Source organism: Humulus lupulus, chromosome 6 (assembly GCF_963169125.1).
Source record: "Humulus lupulus chromosome 6, drHumLupu1.1, whole genome shotgun sequence".
Taxonomy (NCBI): Eukaryota; Viridiplantae; Streptophyta; class Magnoliopsida; order Rosales; family Cannabaceae; genus Humulus; species Humulus lupulus.
In genome coordinates this window covers 146648596-146671549 of record NC_084798.1, presented here as the reverse complement: position 1 = coordinate 146671549, position 22954 = coordinate 146648596, and the positions used below count along the sequence as shown (strand labels likewise).

At 36.7% G+C, this 22954-nt stretch overlaps 1 protein-coding gene and 1 non-coding gene across 2 annotated transcripts; both read right to left on the bottom strand.

The window, feature by feature from the left end:
* Nucleotides 1–7382: 7382 nt before the first annotated feature.
* Nucleotides 7383–11479, bottom strand: LOC133785533 (cystathionine beta-lyase, chloroplastic-like). Its single transcript, XM_062224761.1, has 10 exons — nucleotides 11451–11479; nucleotides 11362–11371; nucleotides 11045–11115; nucleotides 10836–10927; nucleotides 10390–10477; nucleotides 10203–10314; nucleotides 9717–9813; nucleotides 9519–9630; nucleotides 8942–9081; nucleotides 7383–7576 (listed from the first exon to the last, which is right to left on the bottom strand). The coding sequence occupies exons 1-10, from the start codon at nucleotides 11477–11479 to the stop codon at nucleotides 7383–7385; spliced, it is 945 nt and encodes a 314-aa protein (XP_062080745.1).
* A 5725-nt stretch (nucleotides 11480–17204) lies between these two features.
* Nucleotides 17205–17311, bottom strand: LOC133787451 (small nucleolar RNA R71). Its single transcript, XR_009872473.1, has one exon. It is a non-coding gene; the product is annotated as a small nucleolar RNA R71 (small nucleolar RNA).
* Nucleotides 17312–22954: the final 5643 nt, after the last annotated feature.

The window sequence follows — 22954 nt, the reverse complement described above, 5'->3', positions numbered from 1 at the left end:
CACCATCTTTGATCTATTTATAGACACAAGGTTCGTCAACGTTTTCTTCAAAACCAAATGTTTTAATTGTGTCATCAAATCTAAGATTCCAAGATCTAGAAGCTTGTTTGAGTCCATAAATGGACCTAAGAAGCTTGCAAACCTTTTGCTCTTGACCTTTTAATTCGAACCCTTCTGGTTGAGACATGTAAATGGTTTCGTCAAGGTAGCCATTCAAAAAAGCTGTTTTGACATCCATTTTCCAAATCTCATAATCCATGCACACAGCTACGGAAAAGAGTATACATGTAGTGCACCAAACTTTTTCATTTGTTAAGAACGCCCTAAACTAATACTTAATAAAACATTCACATAACATTGTTTCGTAAAAGAAAACCACTTATTATAAAGGTCTCAGTGGGGACTTGCTTAAAATAATGCAAGTTGGGCCCGTTAGTTTAAAAAGAAAATATGAGATTTTATGCAAAGTTCAAAAGAAACAAAATTAAATAATTAAATCCCACTGATAATTTAGAAAGTCTCTTAAAACATAATCATAATTTAAATGGCGTCTTAAGTGATCGTTTATTTCGTCCATAGGATGCCCCACGCCATACACCCTACGACGATAGAACTCCTCACGTCACCACGCGTGCCACAGAGAAATCCTATTTGCTACCTGGAAGGGAAAGTAAGGGGGTGAGCTAAAAGCCCATTAAGGAAGTACAATCAATAAGCAAGTAAGGATACAACAAATACAAACACTATCGTTCATCTTAAACATCATGGCATCATCATATCATAACATTATCGTAACATAAACCTCATAGCATATCATAACATTATCGTAACATAACATCATAGCATATCTTAACATTATCGTAACATAACATCATAGCATATCATAACATTATCGTAACATAACATCATATCACATTCATACAAAAGTCCTTGTGAACATGGCCCGCTAACTTGTCCATGTCACCTTTTGAGGTAAACAAGAGTCTCTGGTCCTTGAATAACCTCGGCGCGTCCGCCCTAGGAGTTACGTCTTTATATCCTTAGTAACTCGGGTTACGTCTTTATATCCTTAGCAACCCATTTGACGTGTCGCGTTCATCACGCTAACATCCATTCATAAACATATCATATTCATACAAGCCACATATCATCACATTATGGCATTCATAATTCATAACAATTCATTCATACAACAGTCTTACCATTCATAGCATAAAATCATAGAATCTATCTAACTTCCTTACCTCAGGTCCGAGCTAAGAAATTTCACAACCTCTCAACGAGCCTATACCATAACCAAAACAACATTTCTTAGGTTCATAAAATTACTATTTTGCCCTTTCATACAACTCATGTGTGCATGGGCCATGCACACATAATAAGAGTTACACATAACATGCAATTATTCTTAATACACATAAAGCCATAAAAGAATAATGGTCATTTTACCTATTTTACATGCATGATCTTTCTATAAAAACCACATGGTTGAATAATAGACATAATTTTGGACGTAAAAGTGGATTTGCATGTAACATGCATACGTGAGAACATTGCGTAATTGTGACGTTTTAAAAACGATAATTCTACATGTCTTACTTTTATCGTTTTAAAATTAATAGACTTATAACATGCTTTATTTTTCTTAAAATTTCTAGGTTTGATTAAATTTCTCAAAACATTATTTTATTTAGCTTAAAAAAATAAAATATGTGACAATTTCATTTATTATTCTCAAATTACAAAGAATTAACAAAAAAAGCTTGGCATTTAATTAAAATACCTATGATTAATATGTTTCTTTAGAAAAATCAAATTTAATATTGGTTAATTGTGTTACATAAATGATGTGAGAAAAATATATTTTTAAGTGTTGGAAAATATATTTTATTTAAATTATTTAAGACTTAGTTTTATGTAACATAAATCCATATGTGACAATTAAATAATCATTTTTAAAATTTTTAAACCAAACTTTCAGCCACTATTTAATTTCTTTAAAAAAAATCACAAATAGATTAAATTTAAATATTTTTCTCAATCAAAATAAAGAAAAATCATAACTTATCAAAATATGCATTCATACCATATTAAAATACCATTTTTAATATTACCATAATTTAGGGTATTAATTTTATTTCAAATACTCATCAAATTCATTTTATTGAAGCACTTCACATTTTTTACAAAAATTCCAGCAACCATTTTTATCTTTAAAAATCACCATATTCAATTTAAAACCTCATTTTTTTCTAAAAATACAATAAAAATTCTGTAGGTATTTATTTGAGTAAAATATCATTTTATTGTGACTTAAAATACCCTTTTTAATTTCATAAAATTAACATAACATCAAGGACATTACTTATGCATGCAAATCATTTTTTTATCAAACTTTTACCCAATTATTTACAAAAATCAGCAAGCTTAATTTCTCATGAAATTCATCCTTTATCTCAAAAATTTCACATAAAATCATACATGTCCAAAATCTCATCATGCTCTTATTATATACATAATTCTAAGAATATTCCTAACATATTCACATGCAATCTTATAAAATCCCATTTTTCTATTCCATTGAATCTACACATGAAATCCAACAAACACTACAAGAAAAAATGTTTTTAATAACACCGAAAATGTGTTATCAAAACGTACGATAACACTTTCTGATGTGTTAAGACCGACTATGTTATCGTAGGTCAGGGTACTTTACATAACACTTTATCAGTGTTATACAGATGTGTTATTGTACTGTCAACGATAACACAATTTCTGTGTTATTTTAATAAATAGATAATTGTTTAATTATGTTATTTATAGTCGATTATATAACACATTTCAATACTTATAAATTTGTGTTATACTACACTTTAGTATAACACATTTTTTGTGTTATACTACACTTTAGTATAACACATGTGTTATATTAACTTAGAGAAACATAATCTTTTTTTACTTACACAAAACTAGGAAAACAAATATGAAAGTTAAAGCAAAATAAGGTAACATGAATAGATTTTTATTAATTACTCAAATGTAATTACAATATTTAGTCTACTAGTCTAGGCTTAAGAAATCATATTACAACATAATTTATGCTCAATTCAGATTCCTTTATCACTAAATACAAAACAAGAAATGTATACAAAAATTAGTGAAATACATTCTTCCATTCTAAAGGCCTTAACTACAAATGTTGTCAAGAATTGCTTCAAAGAAATCATCTCAATATACCTGCACATTGTAAAAAAAAAGTCCTTTTATTATTAAGAAAATAAGACTTAAGCTAGTTTCCACCTGTAAGCATATAAAGTTTAAATTAAATTTGTAATAACTCCCTGTTAACAGATGAAAACTGCATTGTAAGTGCTGAAGGTGAGCAAAATTTTGAAGCAATTAGCATATATGTCAAACTCAAAGCCAAAACTTTATTCATCTCAAGTGATTTTGCAAACTTATAAGTTCGGCCTTGAAATATTAAGTTAGAAGGTAAAGCATTAATTACTAACATAATTCAAACTTACCCAAGATGCACAGCACAAGTTCAAGTACATATAACAGAGTTACAATATTGTTTTGAATTAGTTATGTGAAGTCAAGACAATGTATATGATAAATGATCAGGCTATAATTCATCACTACAAGAAATAAATATTAAATAATTATGACCTTAACAAGTCAGAACTTTACAGTTGTAAAAAAGGATTATAAGAAAATTATAAAGTGATAAAAGCATGAAGTTTCACCTGCTGTGTATCGCCCCAACTCCAGGGACCGCTACAGTGCACATTGCAAACAGTGCTAAACTCGCTAATCGAGTCGTTTGGCCATAAACGTGTAACTAAGTGTGATTAGCGGTTTAGGGATTAAAAACTTTGGTTAAGATATAGCGTTTCACTAGAACGTTTACTGTATACATTGGGATCCCAAAAATATAATTTCAGAGTTTATTACAAGAAAGTATTTACAACAGGCCGTTCTAAGCGGCAAAATAGGGTTCAGCCCTAGTTCCACTTTCAAACCTCGCCCAAGTATTGGTCGAGCAGCTGCATATGTACACGTCATCACCTAAGCTCTCCAACTCAAGGATGGTCCAGCTTCCTTTTTCCTTTACCTGCACCACAAAGCACCTGTGAGCCGAAGCCCAACAAGAAAACTCATATGCTCATAAACAGTCATATCACGATATCAAATCATATCTGGCATGCCTAGCAATCATAGCTCTATTCAGCATGCAAATGAATTCCAACAAATGCTGGGGTATCCAGGATAAGAAATCCTAGCCTTCTGATTGGAGGACTATCAAGTCAATCCTAATCAGATGAGTGTCGCAACACTTGAGGTTCCGATAAACCATGCTGAGTAACCGATAAGCGAGTCACTAATTCAAATGGAAGGGTGGCTGTTGGGTAAGCCTCTTGCCTTCAATAGGTTCTGGTGAACCATACTGAGTGACTGACAAGCAAGTCACTAATTCACATGGAAGAGTGGCTGTTGGGTAGCCACTAGCCTTCAACAGGTTCTGGTAAACCATACTGAGTGACTGACAAGAAAGTCACTAATTCAAATGGAAGAGTGGCTGTTGGGTAGCCCCTAGCCTTCAAGCGCTTATAATGTTCATCGACCTTGAGGTAGGTCTGTCATTAATGCTCTTTGAGTCATTCAATGCTAATAGTCGATTAGATCTAATCTTTGATGGCTTGTGTGATACACGCTAAGGCCGTTCTGACTAATGAGTCAGCGCTATGTGACCAGTGTCCAGTACCACTGCCGAACCTGACTAATGAGTCACAGCTTCACAGTTGATACTAACACCTTTTGCCAATTCTGACTGATGAGTCAGTGCAACGTGACCAGTGCCCAGTACCACTGCCGAACCTGACTAATGAGTCACAGCTTCACAGTTGATACTAGCACCTTTGCCAAATCTGACTAATTAGTCAGTACCATGCACAGGTAAGCAATGCTATCAATGTGTATCATATGCCAATTATCCAAGAATAGGGCATTCAGCATGCTTACTAAACATTTGCTAGCATAATTATGATCATGCACAGACACAGAGACTCAAGCTCTGACCAATCTCATATTCATCGTTCATGGCATGCCCTAATCACATGTTTCTCGTGCATCACATGCATCACACTTAACCATCCAGCATGCCTCAATAATAATCATATGCAAATGGGCAAGATTGCCAAGCATTCATTATGCTATCAATGTTTACATTTAAACATCCAACATGCATCAAACATAACCATGCATGTCACATATGGGGTGCAGTTTTCTTACCTTGGGTTCGAGCAATAATTAACAAAAGAAACGACCTTTGAGAACGATCAGTCCTTTGGTCCTTTAACGGTCACCTAGTCATAACCAAAAATATAGGATACAATCAATGAAAATGAAAGCAAAGGTTTCCAAACCAATATCTAGCCTCCGGGACATCAATCCACACTTAACCGGGTAGTAGGACCGACCCCGAGGCCTTAAGCTAGCATCCCCAAGTCAAAAACCTATTTCTGGCCAAATCTTCCCTGATGGGCCACGGCTCACCATAGCCATGCCGCGGCTCACCCTCAGACAGAGGCAAAAACTTGCCCAGAAGCACACTCAGGCCGCGACACACCATTGCCAGGCCGCAGCACATTACGCAAACCAGCAACAGTCAGATTTTCTTCCCCTGCGTTTCCCTCGAAACCAAACCTTCAAACCAGTCCCAAACCTCGACCTAACACCCAATTCAACCACTAAACATCATCTACAACTTACCCACATCAAAACCCAAGTTAAACATCAACTAAACTTCCATTAATTCCAACTAACCACCAAGAAATCACAAGCTGAAACTTAAAAGAAAACAGAGTATAATCAGACTTTCATGGCTGAGTTTCCTTACCTCAAGCTTGGTTTTCAATCCCCTTTAATATCTGAATCAAGTCCCTAATCCCAAATCTTGATTTCCTAGCTTGTTACCTCAAGTTGGCTCTCAAAATTCCAAAGGGAGAAAGAAGGGAAATGGTGTACGGCAGAGAGAGAAGGATGATGATGATGGTGCTCTATTTTTTCTATTTTCTACAGCCATCTAAATGATACATATCCTTTGCCAAATGACCTAAATGCCCCTAGGTTACTTAAGGTTTCTAAAGCCACCCCAAGGGCAAAATTGTCCTTTCCAACCTATACCGTTAATTATAATTAACGCTCTCCAATTCCCGCTAATCCCAATATTCTCAAATACCAATAATTCACATCCCGTTACCCTTTAATTCCCGGCAACGTTCTAATCACCAAATTACCCCGAGACTCACTCCGAGCCCCGAACTTAATCCCGTTATGACTAGACCGAAAACTTGCATTCCCATGATCGTCTCATGCCGGATGGCTCAAACCAGTCCACATATAATGTGGTAAAATTTATAATTCACCCATATGCATGAAATTACGCAATCACGCCCCCAACGGCCAAATTACCAAAATGCCCTTGCAATTAAAATATGAGCCCATATGCATGCATTCACCATCATATAATAATATAATTCACATAAGCATGCATATAATCATTAAATACCATAATAAATCAATTATGGACCTCTCGGCCTCCTAATCAAGGTCCTAAACCTTATTAGGAAATTTTGGGCATTACAACTATCCCCTCCTTACAGAAATTTCGTCCTCGAAATTTATCTGAACAACTCGGAATATGAATTCCGCATAACTGATTCCAGTTTCCCAGGTCATTTCCTCGACCTCACTGCTTCTTCAACATACCCTAAAATCAAGGTATACTTTATTTCTCAGAACCTTATTATTCTGCTACAACCCGAACTGGCTATTCCTTAAAGAATAACTTAACCTTAGTTCCCAGATTCTCATAAGTTCTTTCAACCCATGTCCACTGCATGGAAATACATAACACAATGTACAGCCGTCAAAGCCAAAATTATGGCCCAACAAAAGATAGTCTGACCAGCCCTATCCAGGACTCAAACTGTCATACCAATCTAGGCTCAACTTGCCTTTACTCATTACCCCTTTCCATGGTAATTCTTTTCAACTCAGTAACACTTTTCCCATTTACTCTGAGAAGTGAGCATCCAAGCTCCAACCTCTAATAATCTCAATGGTCCCCTGAACCATCGCATGATCCAAACATAACATCTCACCCATTTCACTCCAATGAAAGGGTGACGAACACGTTCTACCATACCTTATCTCACAAGGTACCTTTTCAACTCTAGATAATTCTCCCTCTGATTACCATCAGCCTGAGAACAATTAACTGTACTAAATTCCATCTATATATTCATCGCCTTCCCCTCACCTTTCCATAACCTAGAAATAACAATAAAGTCCTCATCTAATAAGATAGACCTTTAACTCTCAAGAAGGCACATTATCTCTTTCACATAGAGATCTGAATACTGGTCCACAATAGCCCAAATCAATAATGCTGACCCACTTTCCTGGGTAGCCCCACCGCGAAACCCATCACGATGCTTTCTTATTTCCATTGCAAAATACTTAAAGGCAGCTATGACCTTACAGATTCCTGATACCTTGTCTTGACCTGCTAACAGATTAAGAACTTTATCACGCATTCCATTATGCCCCTCTCCATCCAAGGCCATCACCATAAAACTTTCACACACTAGTACATTGATATGATGCCCGGATGAAGGGAAAAAGAAAGAAAATAACATGAGATTCATCCAGAATCTCCCATTTAATCCCAGTGTCCATCAGACCCCAAGTCTGATCCTTATGACCCTTATATCACAATGAGTTCATACTTGACACTGTATCACCCTTAGCTAATCCAGCTAAGACTTCCATTTAATCTTTCCTATCTGAGATTCACTTAGTCATCTTTCCTTTTTAGCTCCTCTGAGACAATAATCTCCAGCATAGAACTGGCCATTGCCCCCACCAGAATCTCTACTCTAGTTTTGGTCAAATTCTTTCACCAACGTGTTACATAAGCAATCTTTTCTCTGTATCACTGAGGTGTCATAACAACCTACCAATTGATTTTGATCTGTAAACAGAGACTCATAATTCTTTCCACAAAGCACATATAATACCATGCCCATCCAAGGACACTCCCGCCTTCCAAGGTATCCCTTGACCTTAGCAAATTTCCACAGAGAATACAACACAATACCATCGTCCCAAACAATCACAAATTCCCATTCAAATAATCCCTTGAACGCTCTGTTCATCTGATCCATAAACACTTAGCATTAAACAAATTCTCAAAATACAATCCAGCACTTTATAGTGCTCTTTATCTATTATAAACACAACCTTTTTCATATTCTTTTCCCCTGATCCCTAACTGGTACTAACCAGATCAAAGATCAACTCTTGAGAATTCCTTCTCACTCAGTATCTAAGCCTCGAGTTTTTACAATTCTACTAAGCCATTCAATACATGCCCTCAATTCAACTCTATCCTTGGCACTAATCAAACCACCATTTTATCTCTTCATATTACAGAAATCCCGACTAATCCCTTGAAAACACATTCAGGAACTCACAGACTAGTCCAGCCTGTTCTGATCCCACTAACACAATCTAAGTGGTATCCACCACACTAGCTAAGGGTTCTATGCATCTCTCTGCCATAAAACTCTAGCTCTCAATACAGATATCATTAACATACCCAAGCTATGCTCAACACCAACTGCCTAAAGGCTTTCTATTCTCAAATCACACCCAAGCTAGTCATAACCAGCTTTATCAACATCACTGATGAGTCATTTCCATAACCCAACTTATTTCTTAAGTCACCAATACAGTATCATTTTCCCTTCGCAACATGACCATGTGACCAGCATATCAACTTTATGCCTCTTTATATGCAACAAACAAAGGAACAGCATGGTACCAAAGCCAATCAACACAACTCAGAAATAAAAACTAGAAAACTGACCTGCCACTCCTGAGGAGCTAGTCTCAGTCCCAGACTCTGACTGCTCCGGAATAAACACTCGAGCTGGAGTCGAGCTGTCTATCCACTTTTGCTCAAGCTCCCTTAGCCTTGGGCAATCCTTCTTGAGATGTCCAACCATCCTACACAAGAAACATGCCTTTGCTCGGCATTCTCCCAGATGATGCCTCTTACACTGAGCGCATTCTGGGTAAGGCTTCCTGCCTTTCTTCTTGCTTGCTCCGATAAATGGAGATACCATTATCTGAGTTCCATGCTCTGTGGCACTCTTTTCCTCATCTCTGATGCTCTCAACAGCAAGAGCCTTCTCTACCACCTGGGCATAGGTAGAGACTTCATGCACTGGGGCAACTCTGATGCCCTGAGTTATTAGGAAATTTGGGGCATTACATGCTGCTTCTCAATTCGTAAAGTCATTGTCTTAATTCCTCGTAAGCAGAGCCAAAAATCAAATGGAGCCAACCCAGACCCTTCTGCATTTTGTAGAAAGTACAGCTCTTTTGCTAATTTGAAAAAAAAAATTATAATAAGGGCCTAAAGTTATAAATTATAACATTACAGTTCACAGTAACGAAAGTCCATGCATAACCTTTCCCCTCTTACAGCCAGTACACCTGCCATCACATCACTGTGCCCAGCAATGAACTTGGTAGCTGAGTGCATAACAATGTCTGAATGAATCAAAATCCAACAGTTTTATAGAGGAAATAAAAAAGAGTAATCTATAGAATGTAAAGTTCATGTTTTATATTGCTACCAGCTCCTAGTTCCAGAGGTTGTGACACTACAGGAGACATTATACTGTTATCCACCAAGACAAGAGCATCATGAGCATGAGCCATTTTAACTATTTCCTGAAGATGCACAAAATAAATAAAGAAAAATAATTGCACTTTAAAAACATTACCAAATCATTCAATTATGACATTTCTGGCAACAAATAATTGAATAACTACTTAATTCTTTTATTGATTCTATCAAAAACAAGTGTAATGTCTATGAAAATATCAGACAGCCAGGAAAGATCATTCTCTACCTAGGTTACAATAGATATCCAAGTAATTCATCAGCCTTTTGAGAAAGGATAAACCCACACACAGCATATAATTCAAAGAGTACAAGTGTCATATTTGGGCATTAATTTAAGTTTATCTTCTCTGTTTCTTTTAAGCATTTACCAGAAGTAACATTAAAAAAGAGAGAATAAAAAGGAATGAGAAAATATAATAGCCAGATATCTTACACGAATATTAGAAACCATTTGTCGAGGATTTGTGGGACTCTCCAGCCAGACAAGCTTTGTCCAGGGACCAATTGCAGATGTTATTTCATCTAAACTAGTTGTATAAACTCGTCTACACATTATAAGCATGATACTTTCAGATTTTACTCTGAGGCTTCATAATATATGAAAAGTGAGCTGCACTTACTTCACCACGACCCCTGTCTTTGGAATTACTTTTGACAGCAACCTATCAGAACCACCATAAATGTCATCTCCAGCAACAATCTCTTCACCTAAAATCACATTATTATATCTTAAGAAAAAAAATTCAAATAAGACAGCAGCTACAAATTCCACCAAGGGCCATAAAGGCATAAACGATAACCTAGTCATTAGAAAATATCCACAAGCCAAGAGATACCTCTTCATGGTAAATTTATTTTATAAACCGAAGGAACCAAATCCATCTCATATGTTAGACAAGAATATATCCACTTTAATTCATTAAAAATATATCCAATTCATTGGAATATCCATATTGATGCATGCTGCATTTATTATTTTAGAAATTTAAAAAGAAAATACTGTAACTTCAACTTAGTGATAAATAATTAAAGATACAGAAGAAAAAGGAAAAGAAAAGGGAAGTACCAGTCCCAACAAGATGGGCTACAGCAGACAGAGCAGCCATTCCACTAGTGAAGCAAAAAGCACGATCTGCTTTATCCAGCTTGGCCAAAAGGCTATAAATAGAATAAAGCTCAGCATAAAAAAAAACTCCCAGAACAAGGAAAAAGTAGCGATATTTGAGATTATACAACAATTACTTTGACTCATATTAGTAACAAAAGAAATCAGACCTTTCAAGAACATCTCGTGCAGGATTTCCACTTCGAGTATAATCATAAGGACCATTTTCTGTTGCTGAAGGCTGCAATTAAAGCATAGAATAGTCAAGTTACAATGAAGCTTAGAAAGTAAGAATTATATATATAAAGTTGTAGAGATTTGTCACCGTTCGCCTAGGTTTTCACTCTGAGAAAGAGGCGCTGCTCACGGCTGTCACACAAACGGTCTGCCCATGCCCAAGTGTATTTCCTAAACTACTATCTAGCTCTAGAAGACAAACAAGCTTCTTAAAATAAGCTCAGAAACTATACATACTCAATAAACTAACCTTGCATTTCCTAAAGTTTCATGAAAAGTTTAAGAGAAACAGTCAAGAATAGACATAAAAAGGAAGTGAGGAAAACAAGAGAAGCTTACATGACAGAGAATGACAGAGGTGGAGCCATTATAGCCAACCACAAATAAAAACCCCATGTGGCAGCAAGGTCTAGAGACTAGCTTAAACTTAAACTCTCCAGGCCATTTCTTTTTTTTTTTTCTTCAGAATTTTCAGTTAGCCAAATATTTTGCACCAGACACCAGCAGACACAAATAGTCACTCCAAAAAAGGGGCGTACACAAATAAACACTTACACAAAAAAAGGGCAATGACTCAAGAAAATATGAGCTAAATATTAAGCTAACTAAATGCAATGCTACAGAGCACAGACCACCAAAAAAATAAAAATAAAGAAACAACACAACAATAGCAACATCAATCAGTTTCAGATCAAGAGCTACACAAGAAAGGAATTAGAAATATCTCAATCAAAGCAACTCAGTTAGCCAAATATTGATACAACTCATCATTAAATAAATGGCCTAGATTGATTACACCACCAAAATATGTGAAAATTGAAATGAATGGCCTAACAATCAAAACTAATTCAAACACATCAAACTTCAAGTAGAAATTAGAAAACATAACTTCAAGTATGAGCAAGATCATATATATTTATATAAATATAAAAACCATAAATTTATATTGGTGCGACCTTAGTAGCCTATACACATCCAGTTTGTGAATCATCTTGAGCACTCCCGTGTGGTGTTATATAAGTATTTCAACCTAAAGTAATATGATATCTATTTCTTTTCTATTTTGACCATTCTAATATAGTGACAAATGAATATAATCCAGCTTAATTATGTCATTTTCTTATTCAATATGACTTTATATAGTAGAGCCCAAGAGCTTTGTAAGTCCTTAGTTAAACCATAGCACATCATAAAAATAAATTTAAACAAAAATTAATTGCACAATCCTTTTGTTAGCACGAAGAGAAAACTTAAACAAAACTTTTATATAATTAAAATTTTCTTTCATTCTATTTTTTAGTTTTCCTTAGAAGTTCCGCCAATATCCTTTATGGCAAAGAGAAATTTTAAAATATTAAATAATTCTAAAATACAACCCTTCAAGAACGCACAACTCCAACATAGATAGATTGAAACCATTTTCAAATAAGTTCAGAATTGTTTGAAACCTTATGCATTTCTTAAATAGCGATTTCATACTCTTAGTACCTTCAAGTGTTATAGGTAAGAACTCAGAAGCATAACACCAACTAGTCAAGTCATCCAACCATTTATAAAAAATAACAGAGCAAATATCTTGGAAGAAAGAGCAAAAGCTTTCTCTAATAAATGAGGAATCATAAGCAAAGAGAAATAAATATAAAAAAATCGTATAAACAATATTGATCTGGCATATTAATAAAAAAACAAGAATACAATTAGACAGAGAGACTATTGGGTCTGGTTGACAAGTCCTGGAAGTGATCTAAACCTAAAACAACACATATGGATTGATCTAATGCATCTAGTGCCATCTAACACTTTCTTAAAGATCTTAAATTTTCACCTAAAATATTATAGATATATATATATAAATATAAATCCTGCTAAACAAACAGTAAGTTACATGATTTACCTGAGAATTCAAAGAGGAAAGAATATTGAAGTTGCTGTACTGGCCAGACGATTCCCTCAATAAATTTTTTACACCAGTAGAGACCTCCTGTCAAGATAAAATAAAGCTTAATATACTTAAACAGTTAAACTCTATAAGAATGTTGCAAGAAAATCCCAAACAAAAATACTACTTTCTAGTTACCAAATAGCAACAAAAATTGACTTTTCCTACCCTCTTCATGTTTCTTTTCCACTTCTCATTGATAAGTTCTAATAAGACAAATCTATAATTCCTCCCTTTTTCTCTCTACTTGATCAATAATCATGTTCTTCTTTTACTGAACCTTGGAAGACATTTCTTATGCAGCCTAGGATTTGATTTTGAAACTAAAAGACAAACAATCATTCATTTATAAGCTATTTTGGTTGTACAAATTTTAAATTTAATTTCCCTTAAAACCAAATAGATTATTAGACAGATATGCATGAACCTCAGATGAGATGAACCTCATACCACTAGCTATTTTGCACAGCTTAATGATTATATGTGCTAAAGACAAAAACAAATGGAGATGCTTAAAACTTATCAAAGATCTGTAAAAGATTTCATTAACCCACTTGGAATCCAAACTAACATGTATTTAGCCCAGGTTAGAGAAATTTCCTAGTTATATTTCTCCAAATAGATAACACAGCCCTGTTACAACATATACCTTACAAGATACAATTTTCTCTTCCTCTTTTTTTCTTCATTTATTTAAATTATATGCACACACACATACACACAAAAATATGAGAGCCAAGAGCAGTTATTCTGTAAGGAACACTTTCTTAATCTCCATACCAACTTCTACTTTCTGAGTTTCATGAGTTATATTAGATATAAGTTTACAGCCTAAGTTATCTACCAGTATATGTGTATTCATTCTGTTTATAGCAGTAGTAAAAATATCTTTCTGTAATGCACTTTCAGCTATGCCCTTAAGACTTGAAAATTTATAGAAAATATTTGTGTGATATTGAAAATGTAACAACAGACACATATTGGTGTAGGTTCCTTAACATTTAAAAAATAAATAAATCCTAAATAAGGAGTAACAAAAGCAACAGTGTAACACTAAATCTTCGAGAAACACTGCTAGAACCATTGGAGTTAAAATATAATTTCAGCTGCATCAGGGAAACATAAATCAAGAATTTGATTTTGAAGCTTCTCTCCAGTTAATATACAATATGGACTAGCATCCTAGAAACACCAATGACTCAAGAAATCAAGGAAACTGGGACAAAATAAAAAGGACTTTTGGAAAAATATATAAGAACCACATATATATACCACTTCAACTGATTTATTGACCACAAATGAAAATATTGAAATGACTTTCACTATCAACTAAAATTGACTGTCAAGAACAATACCGCAAATGAGGCTACTTGAAGAAATTTCATGCGAAATTAAAAAAAATTTCCCACTTAATCTGGGATTCTGTCACTACCTTAAAACAAAGCTGCTTATAATTCACTAAGCCTATTAGCAATTTTGAGTTGTTACAGTAAAAATGAAACTATATATATATGTATATATAAATGAGAATAATGAGTTATTTTTACCTAAATATCTCTCATTTGTTAACACTCATTTTTACATTTACATAGTAGACTAATTAAAGGTTATATCTACAACTCCATTTTTATTAGTTTGTGGCTTATCTTTTAAAAAGAAAAAGTTTATTTCTTTTGACAGAGACTTCACTCAAGGTATGGACACACAAAAATGAAAGAAAAAAGAAGATATACTAACCCAACACCTATAATTAAAATAGAGCAGAAAGAACAACACAAACTAGATAGCAAATCAAACTAAAGAGAGTGCAAATTTCTGCAGAACAAAATACCACAAAAATGAAAAGGTGCCACTATATATACAAGACCAATAAACAACAAGAATAGTAAAGATAAAAAAAACAACCAGAAATCTTGCCTAGCTTCTACGTTTTAGATATCACATATGGGTCATATTAAAGCAAAAGTAACTAAAACAGAGAAAACCCATATAAAAACCATATATAATGAATGGGATTAACCTCTCCAATACGCGGGCTCACAAAATTTAGGTCTTCTTGCAACCCTTTTAATGGTGGATCATAAGAGTTGTTGAGTCTAGTTTTTATCATGTTTTGGTGATGTTTTAGTAGTCTTTTATTTTGTTTTTCTATCATTTAGTGGGAGTTTATGCTTTTTTTTTCTGTCTTTGTGAATATCAGGAAGAATTGAGCTCTTGGAAGAAAATGTCAAAGAAATGGAAGAAATAACCAAGTTTTTCATCATATTTTGAGGAAGAATGGTTCTCAACATAATTTGGAAGTGTTGGTGAATTTTTGGGATAAAAACTCAAAAATTTGAGAAATCCCTTAAGAGCCACGGCATGAGCAAAGTAGAGACGCGGCTAGGTGGGAAACAGAACCAATGTTTTGAAGGAAATCCTAGGGCCGCGGCATGGCTAGAGAGGGTCGCGGCATTGAAGAGCATCAACCCAGATTTCGTCGACATGGGCCGCGGCATGAAAATGACCTTTTGCCCAGGAAATTGGACACGGGTCGCGGCATGGTGTATGTAGAGCCGCGGCCCGCCTCTTTAAAATTTGAGTCCTAGGTTTAATATGGCGAAAAAAGAGAAGAGAAAGGGGAGATGTACGGATTAGGGATGAGAGCTGGTTTTGAAGGCTGAAGACTTAGAGTATTTCTACATGTTTTTCTTCTTCTTCCTGATGTTATCTTTAATTTTTGTTGTGATTAGCATTATGACTATGAACTAATTTTTGTTTAGGATGTTTAATTGAATCACTTGAATCCCTGTTATGAACTAATGCAATTTCAATTTTCTTCTTCTTCAATCTTCTTCAATTCCATATAACCTGTTTTTATAGATTGATTATTGATTGGCCATCTTTAGTCATATACATATGTTTTTAAGTCAAAATCTGAGAAGTGAGATTTAATTCTGTTGTGGTTATATTGGACATAATTCTAATTTAGAACGAAAGTATCTGAATTAATTGTGTAACTGTTATTAAGTTGTCGAGATTAATGCTACCTTTGTGGTTCAATTTACCATAGAAATATAGGAAATTGTCACCTAGGTTGAGTTTATAATTCATAGTATGATTATAGGCTGCTGTATCAACTTGTTAATTGAATTAGGTAAAAAGAAGAAGAATCCACACTTTGCATTAGGGAATAATAGGGAGGATAGTTGATGAGATTAAATATCCTAATTGTTTCTCAGTGATTAAATTAAAAGTTTTTCTATTAGTTGTTATTCCATTCAATTTTCAATTATTGTTTCTGCACTTTATAGTTTCTCTTGCTGTTTTTACAAAAAAATCAAGAATTTCAATTCATCAAATAGAACAAGAAATTAATTGACTGGTAATTGATAAATCAGTCCTTGAGGACGATACTTGGTTTTACCATTTTATTACGAATTGCGACTGTGTGCACTAGCATAGCAAAAATATCGCAACAAGTTTTTGGTGCCGTTGCCAGGGACTGAAAATAATTATCAATATCAGTCTAATTAATTTTTATTCTAATTTGATTTTAATTTCTCTTGTTTTAATCTGTTTAGTTGCTTAATTTGTCTATCTCAGGTGAATTTTGGTATATGCGTGGGAGAAGAGGAAAAGACACACTTGTTCCTCTGAATCCTGAGATTGAAAAGTCTTGCAAGCAAATCAGAAAGAACAAGAGGGAGGCCCAGAAATCTGTGAAGATGGCACAAAATGAAGGGGAGGGCAGGAATGTTCTAATTCCTGGAATTGTACAAGGGGGTCAGGCTCAGAACAATGCTGAGAGGAGCCTGAGGGATTATGTACTGCCTACTCTGACGGGAGTACAAAATAGTATACGCCCACCAGCTGTAGAGGCCAACAACTTTGAAATCAAGCCCGCTATTCTACAAATGGTGCAGTCCTCTGTGCAATTCAATGGGTTACCTTCTGAAGATCCTCACACCCATTTGTCCAATTTTCTGGAGTTGTGTGGAACCTTCAGATATAATGGGGTGAGTGACGATGCAATTAAGCTGAGGCTTTTCCCATTTTCTCTGAGGGACAAAGCCAAAAGTTGGCTAAACTCGCTGCAGCCAAATTCTATTGTCACCTGGCAAGATCTAGCTCAGAAATTTTTGTCTAAATTCTTCCCTCCGTCCAAAGCTGCTAAATTGAGGGGAGAGATCAATAAATTTTGTCAGAATGACGGAGAGTCATTGTATGAAGCTTGGGAACGGTTTAAGGAACTCCTGAGAAGATATCCTCATCATGGCATTGAACAGTGGATGCTAGTACAGAATTTCTACAATGGTTTATGTCCTACAACCAGAACCTTTATTGATGCTGCAGCGGGTGGCACTTTTTTGAGCAAGAGTGCAACTGGTGCTTATGAGCTGCTAGAGGACATGGCCACAAACAATCATCAGTGGTCTGAGGAAAGATCATCAGGAGTCAGAAAGGTAGCTGGGGTGCATGAGCTGGATGCAATCACTGCTCTAACAGCGCAAGTAGCCTCTTTGACAAAGTAGTTAAAACAGAGCAGTGTATCTGCTAATGCGGTTCAGATGGCAATGAGGTGTGAAATGTGTGGTGGTGCTCATTCTGTAGATCAATGCCCTATCTATATGAATAATAACACCCCAATGGATCATGCTCAAGTTCAAGCAGTGGGAAACTTTCAAAGGCCACTCAATAACCCATTCTCCAATACTTACAATTCTGGGTGGCAAAATCATCCCAATTTTTCGTGGAAGAATAATCAAGGCCAACAACCTCAGTTTCAGAGCCAATTTCAGAATAACATGCCTCAGCCACCTATGTATCAAGCTTCGTCATCACAATAGCCTAGGCCTCAACAATCAATGCCTCAACCTGAGAGGCCTAATGAACTGCAAGCTGCCTTGTTGACTCTCACTAATACTCAGACTCAATTTATGACTGAGACCAGATCCTCTATTCGAAACCTTGAGACACAAGTTGGGCAGTTGGCCAATATGCTCAATAACAGACCCCAGGGAAATTTGCCCAGTAATACTGAAGTCAACCCCAAGGAGCAAGTTCAGGTAATTACTCTAAGGACTGGGAAGCAAACTGAGCAGCCTAGACCTCCACAGGCAGTGATTCAGAATAAAGAGATGGGTGAACAGTCTGATTCAGAAAGGGTTACTGAAGACCATCAGCAATCAGAACACAGTCCACCAGTTGTTATTGAGCAGCCAGTTCGAGTTCCATACCCTCAGAGGCTTAGAAAGACTACACTTGATAAACAGTTTTCTAAGTTTCTAGAGGTGTTTAAAAAGCTGCACATAAACATTCCTTTTGCTGAGGCCTTGGAGCAGATGCCCAGCTATGTTAAATTCATGAAGGAGATTCTGTCAAAGAAAATGAGGATGGAGGACTATGATACTGTAGCACTCACTGAAGAGTGCAGCGCGATTTTACACAGGAAGTTACCCCAAAAGCTGAGAGATCTGGGGAGCTTCACCATACATTGCACCATTGGCAAGTTTGAATGCAAGCACTCCTTATGTGATCTGGGGGCAAGTATCAATCTGATGCCCTTATCTGTGTTTAAAAGACTTGGTTTGGGGGAGGCAAAACCAACAACTATCACTTTACAGCTCGCAGACCGATCGTTAACACATCCACGAGGTATTATTGAGGATGTTCTTGTGAAGGTGGATAAGTTCATATTTCCAGCTGACTTTATCGTTCTCGACATGGAGGAGGACACAGATGTCCCAATTATTCTCGGTAGGCCATTTCTAGCCACAGGCCAAGCTCTTATTGATGTTCACAAAGGAGAGCTTAAGCTTAGAGTTCAAGGAGATGAGGTGGTCTTTAATGTCTTCAAGTCTATGAAGTATCCGGTGGCTAGTGATAGTTGCTTTAGTGTGGATGTGATAGAAAAGGCAGTCTCCAAGAGAAGGATGAGCAGTGATGCCTTAGAGGCAGTATTATTGGGTGATGAGGGCGATGATGATGATGATGCTGAGATCATAGAATGTGTAAACTAGATAAACTCTTTCTTACCATATTGGAAGAAGTTTCAAGAATTAGCAGATGCGACTGATAAACCGCTAACCTCCATTCAGCAGCCACCGCCGTTGGAATTAAAGGTCCACCCAAATCACTTGCGATATGCTTATTTGGGAGAGAATGAAACTTTACCTGTCATTGTGTTAGCTGACCTGTCAAAGATAGAATTGGAGAAACTGTTGAGGGTTCTAAGGGAGCATAAATTGGCCATTGGGTGGACCTTGACAGATATTAGAGGAATAAGCCCATCGACAGTGATGCATAAAATTTTATTGGAGGATAATATCAAGCCATCCATGGAGGCCCAGCGGAGACTCAATCCATCCATGAAGGAAGTAGTACTGGAGCAAATTCTTACATGGTTGGATGTTGGGGTGATCTACCCAATTTCTGATAGCGCATGGGTGAGCCCTGTGCAAGTGGTACCTAAGAAGGGTGGAATGACTGTGGTGAAAAATGAGAACAATGAACTCATTCCAACAAGAACTGTAACGGGGTGGCGGATTTGTATAGACTACCGCAAGCTCAATAAGGCAACAAGGAAGGATCATTTTCCTTTGCCTTTCCTTGATCAGATGCTTGACAGATTGGCAGGCCATTGCTACTACTGTTTCTTGGATGGGTATTCTGGGTATCATCAGATCGCTATTGCACCAGAGGATCAAGAGAAAACAACCTTTACATGTCCTTATGGCACATTTGCTTTTAGGAGAATGCCATTTGGACTATGCAATGCCCCTGCAACATTTCAACGATGCATGATGGCCATATTTTCATACATGGTAGACCGGTGTATTGAGATATTCATGGATGATTTCTCTGTTTTTGGCTCATCATTCGACCTCTGTTTGGGTAACTTGGTGAACGTGATGCGTCGTTGTGAGAAGGCTAATCTGGTGTTGAATTGGGAGAAATGCCATTTTATGGTGAAAGAGGGGATTGTTCTTGGCCATAAAATTTCAAGTGAGGGAATTAAGGTAGATAGAGCAAAAATTTCTACCATTGAAAAGCTGCCTCCACTAGTTTCAGTCAAAGGAATTAGAAGTTTTCTTGGTCACGCTGGGTTCTATCGAAGATTCATAAAAGATTTCTCTAAAGTGTCCAAGCCCCTCTCAAATCTGCTTATGAATGGAGTTATCTTTGATTTTAATGACGAATGTTTGAGGGCTTTCAATTTCTTGAAGGAAAAGCTTATTTCTGCTCCAATTGTGATAACTTCGAATTGGGAATTACCTTTTGAGTTGATGTGTGATGCCAGTGACTACGCAGTGGGAGCAGTTTTGGGACAGCGGATTGACAAGGTATTCAGGTCTATTTATTATGCTAGTCGGACTCTAAATGATGCTCAGCTGAATTATGCTACTACAGAAAAAGAGCTGCTAGCTATTGTGTTTGCTTGTGACAAATTTAGACCATATCTGATTGGTAACAAAGTGATTGTCTACACTGATCACTCTGCTATTAAATACTTGATGTCAAAGAAAGATGCCAAGCCCCGCCTAATTAGATGGATTCTTTTGCTTCAAGAATTTGACATGGAAATTCGTGACAAGAAGGGGAGTGAGAATGTGGTAGCTGATCATCTCTCTAGACTTGAGGTGGAGGAGACTTAAAATAAGAAAGCGGTGCAAATCAATGATCACTTTCCTGATGAGCAGTAGTTTGGGGTGAGTGAGACTTTAGTTGTCCCTTGGTTTGCTGACATAGTGAACTTCTTGGTTGCCAAGATTGTGCCTCCTGAAATGTCAAAGCAGCAATTAAAGAAATTCTTTTCTGAGGTGAAACACTACTATTGGGAGGAACCGATTCTCTATAAGCACTGTGTTGATCAGATTATCAGAAGGTGTGTTCCTGAAGAAGAGATGCAGTCCATTCTTAATCATTGTCACACTCAACAATGTGGAGGGCACTTTGGAGCATCAAGAACGGTGACCAAGGTATTACAAAGTGGTTTCTATTGGCCTTCATTATTCAAGGATGCCAATGTTTTTTTCAAGGCTTGTGATAGATGTCAGCGAACTGGTAATATCTCGAGGAGAAATGAAATGCCTTTACAGGGGATTCTTGAAGTGGAACTGTTTGATGTATGGGGCATCGATTTCATGGGGCCTTTTCCACCATCTTACAACAATGAATATATTCTATTGGCAGTGGATTATGTATCCAAATGGGTGGAGGCTGCAGTAACTAGAGCCAATGACGGTAAAACTGTGCTTAATTTTCTGCATAAACATATTTTTACTAGATTTGGCACTCCCCGAGCTCTGATTAGTGATGAAGGGAAACACTTTGTGAATAAACAACTTGATGCATTGCTGGCTCGCTATGGAGTATATCATCAAAAAGCTTTGCCTTACCATCCTCAATCAATTGGGCAAGCTGAAGTTTCAAACAGAGAAATCAAAAGCATCCTTGAGAAGACCGTTGACAGTTCGAGGAAAAATTGGTCGAAAAAGTTAGATGATGCGATTTGGGCTTACAGAACTGCATTCAAAACACCAATAGGCATGTCTCCTTACAGGTTGGTGTTTGGTAAAGCATGTCATCTACCAGTTGAATTGGAACATAGGGCATTCGGGGCTATGAAAAAGTTGAATTTTGATTGGAGTGCCGCTAGTGAACGAAGGCTGTTGCAACTGAATGAACTTGACGAGTTCAAAAATGAGGCTTATGAGAATGCCTAGATTTATAAAGAGAGAACAAAGGCTTGGTGTGACAATAACTTAATCAGAAAAGAGTTCCAACCAGGGCAGCAGGTACTTCTTTTTAATTCAAGACTGCGACTGTTTCCTGGCAAATTGAAGTCAAGATGGTCAGGGCCATTCACTGTTGTTCAAGTTTTTCCATATGGTTCTGTAGATGTTCGAGGCAACTCACATGATTCCTTTAAAGTCAATGGTCAGAGATTCAAGCCCTACTTGGGTAGTAGTTTTGATCAAGCGAAGTCTATCCTCCTTCTGAAGCCTCTCTGAAGAGGGGTTCAGCGTCCGGCTAAATGATGTTAACGACAGCACTTGTAGGAGGCACCCTATGTTTTACTTGTTATTTATTTTACTTTTGTATTTGTAAACAATGGATTTTTGGTTTATCTTTGGACTGTTAGAATCGTGAAAAACGTGAAAAATTTAAAAAAAATAAAAAAAATAAAAAAAATGGAGAATCCTTAAGGGCCGCGGCATAGCCATATAATGTCGCGGCATTGGGGGTTCCAGAGGCCCACGAATTTTGAAGTCTAGGGGCGGGCCGCGGCATGGATGAGGAGGGCCGCGGCATTGAAACCCAGTTTTTCCCAGAAAATCGAGGCGAGCCGCGGCATAGATACCATGATGCCGCGGCATTCTAGGCTGAAAAGTTGATGCGGGCCACGGCATGGTCAAAGTAATGCCGCGGCCTGTGTACGACATCTGGGGTAAAAAGCCCTAAATCAGCCATATTCTCATTCACTTTCACTTTCACAATCTACCATCCTACTCAAACCTCATTTTCTCTCTAATTCTTGAGACTTCCATCAGCCAAAGAGACAAAAAGAAGAAGTTTTGTGCCATTCAAGTAAGTGTCTCATATCTATTCTAGTGTTTTTGATTGGAGAATAGATTACATTGTGGTATTGTGGATAGTCCTATGCTTTTCTTGTGAGACATTTAAGGGGTTTGTCAATTGTTTTTCTGGGAATTAGTGGTTGGGCTGTTGATTTTGTTAATCAGAAAGTTTTGGGGGAGTGACACCAAGGGGAAATTGTACTTAAGTTCTTGAAAACCAATTAGGGGGTTTAGTTTGTTCTTGTTTTGAAAGACACAATGGGTCCTAAGAGAAATCCTCCGAGAGGTACCTCCTCAAAGAACGCCTCCTCATCCCGCACTCAACCACCACCAACACCACC

Coding starts and splice junctions, on each gene's coding strand:
- LOC133785533 (XM_062224761.1), bottom strand. CDS start 11,479: ATGGCTCCACCTCTGTCATTCTCTGTCAT. Junction 10,928..11,044: donor GCACGAGATGTTCTTGAAAG/GTCTGATTTCTT, acceptor TTCTATTTATAG/CCTTTTGGCCAAGCTGGATA. Junction 9,631..9,716: donor ACCTCTGGAACTAGGAGCTG/GTAGCAATATAA, acceptor TGATTCATTCAG/ACATTGTTATGCACTCAGCT.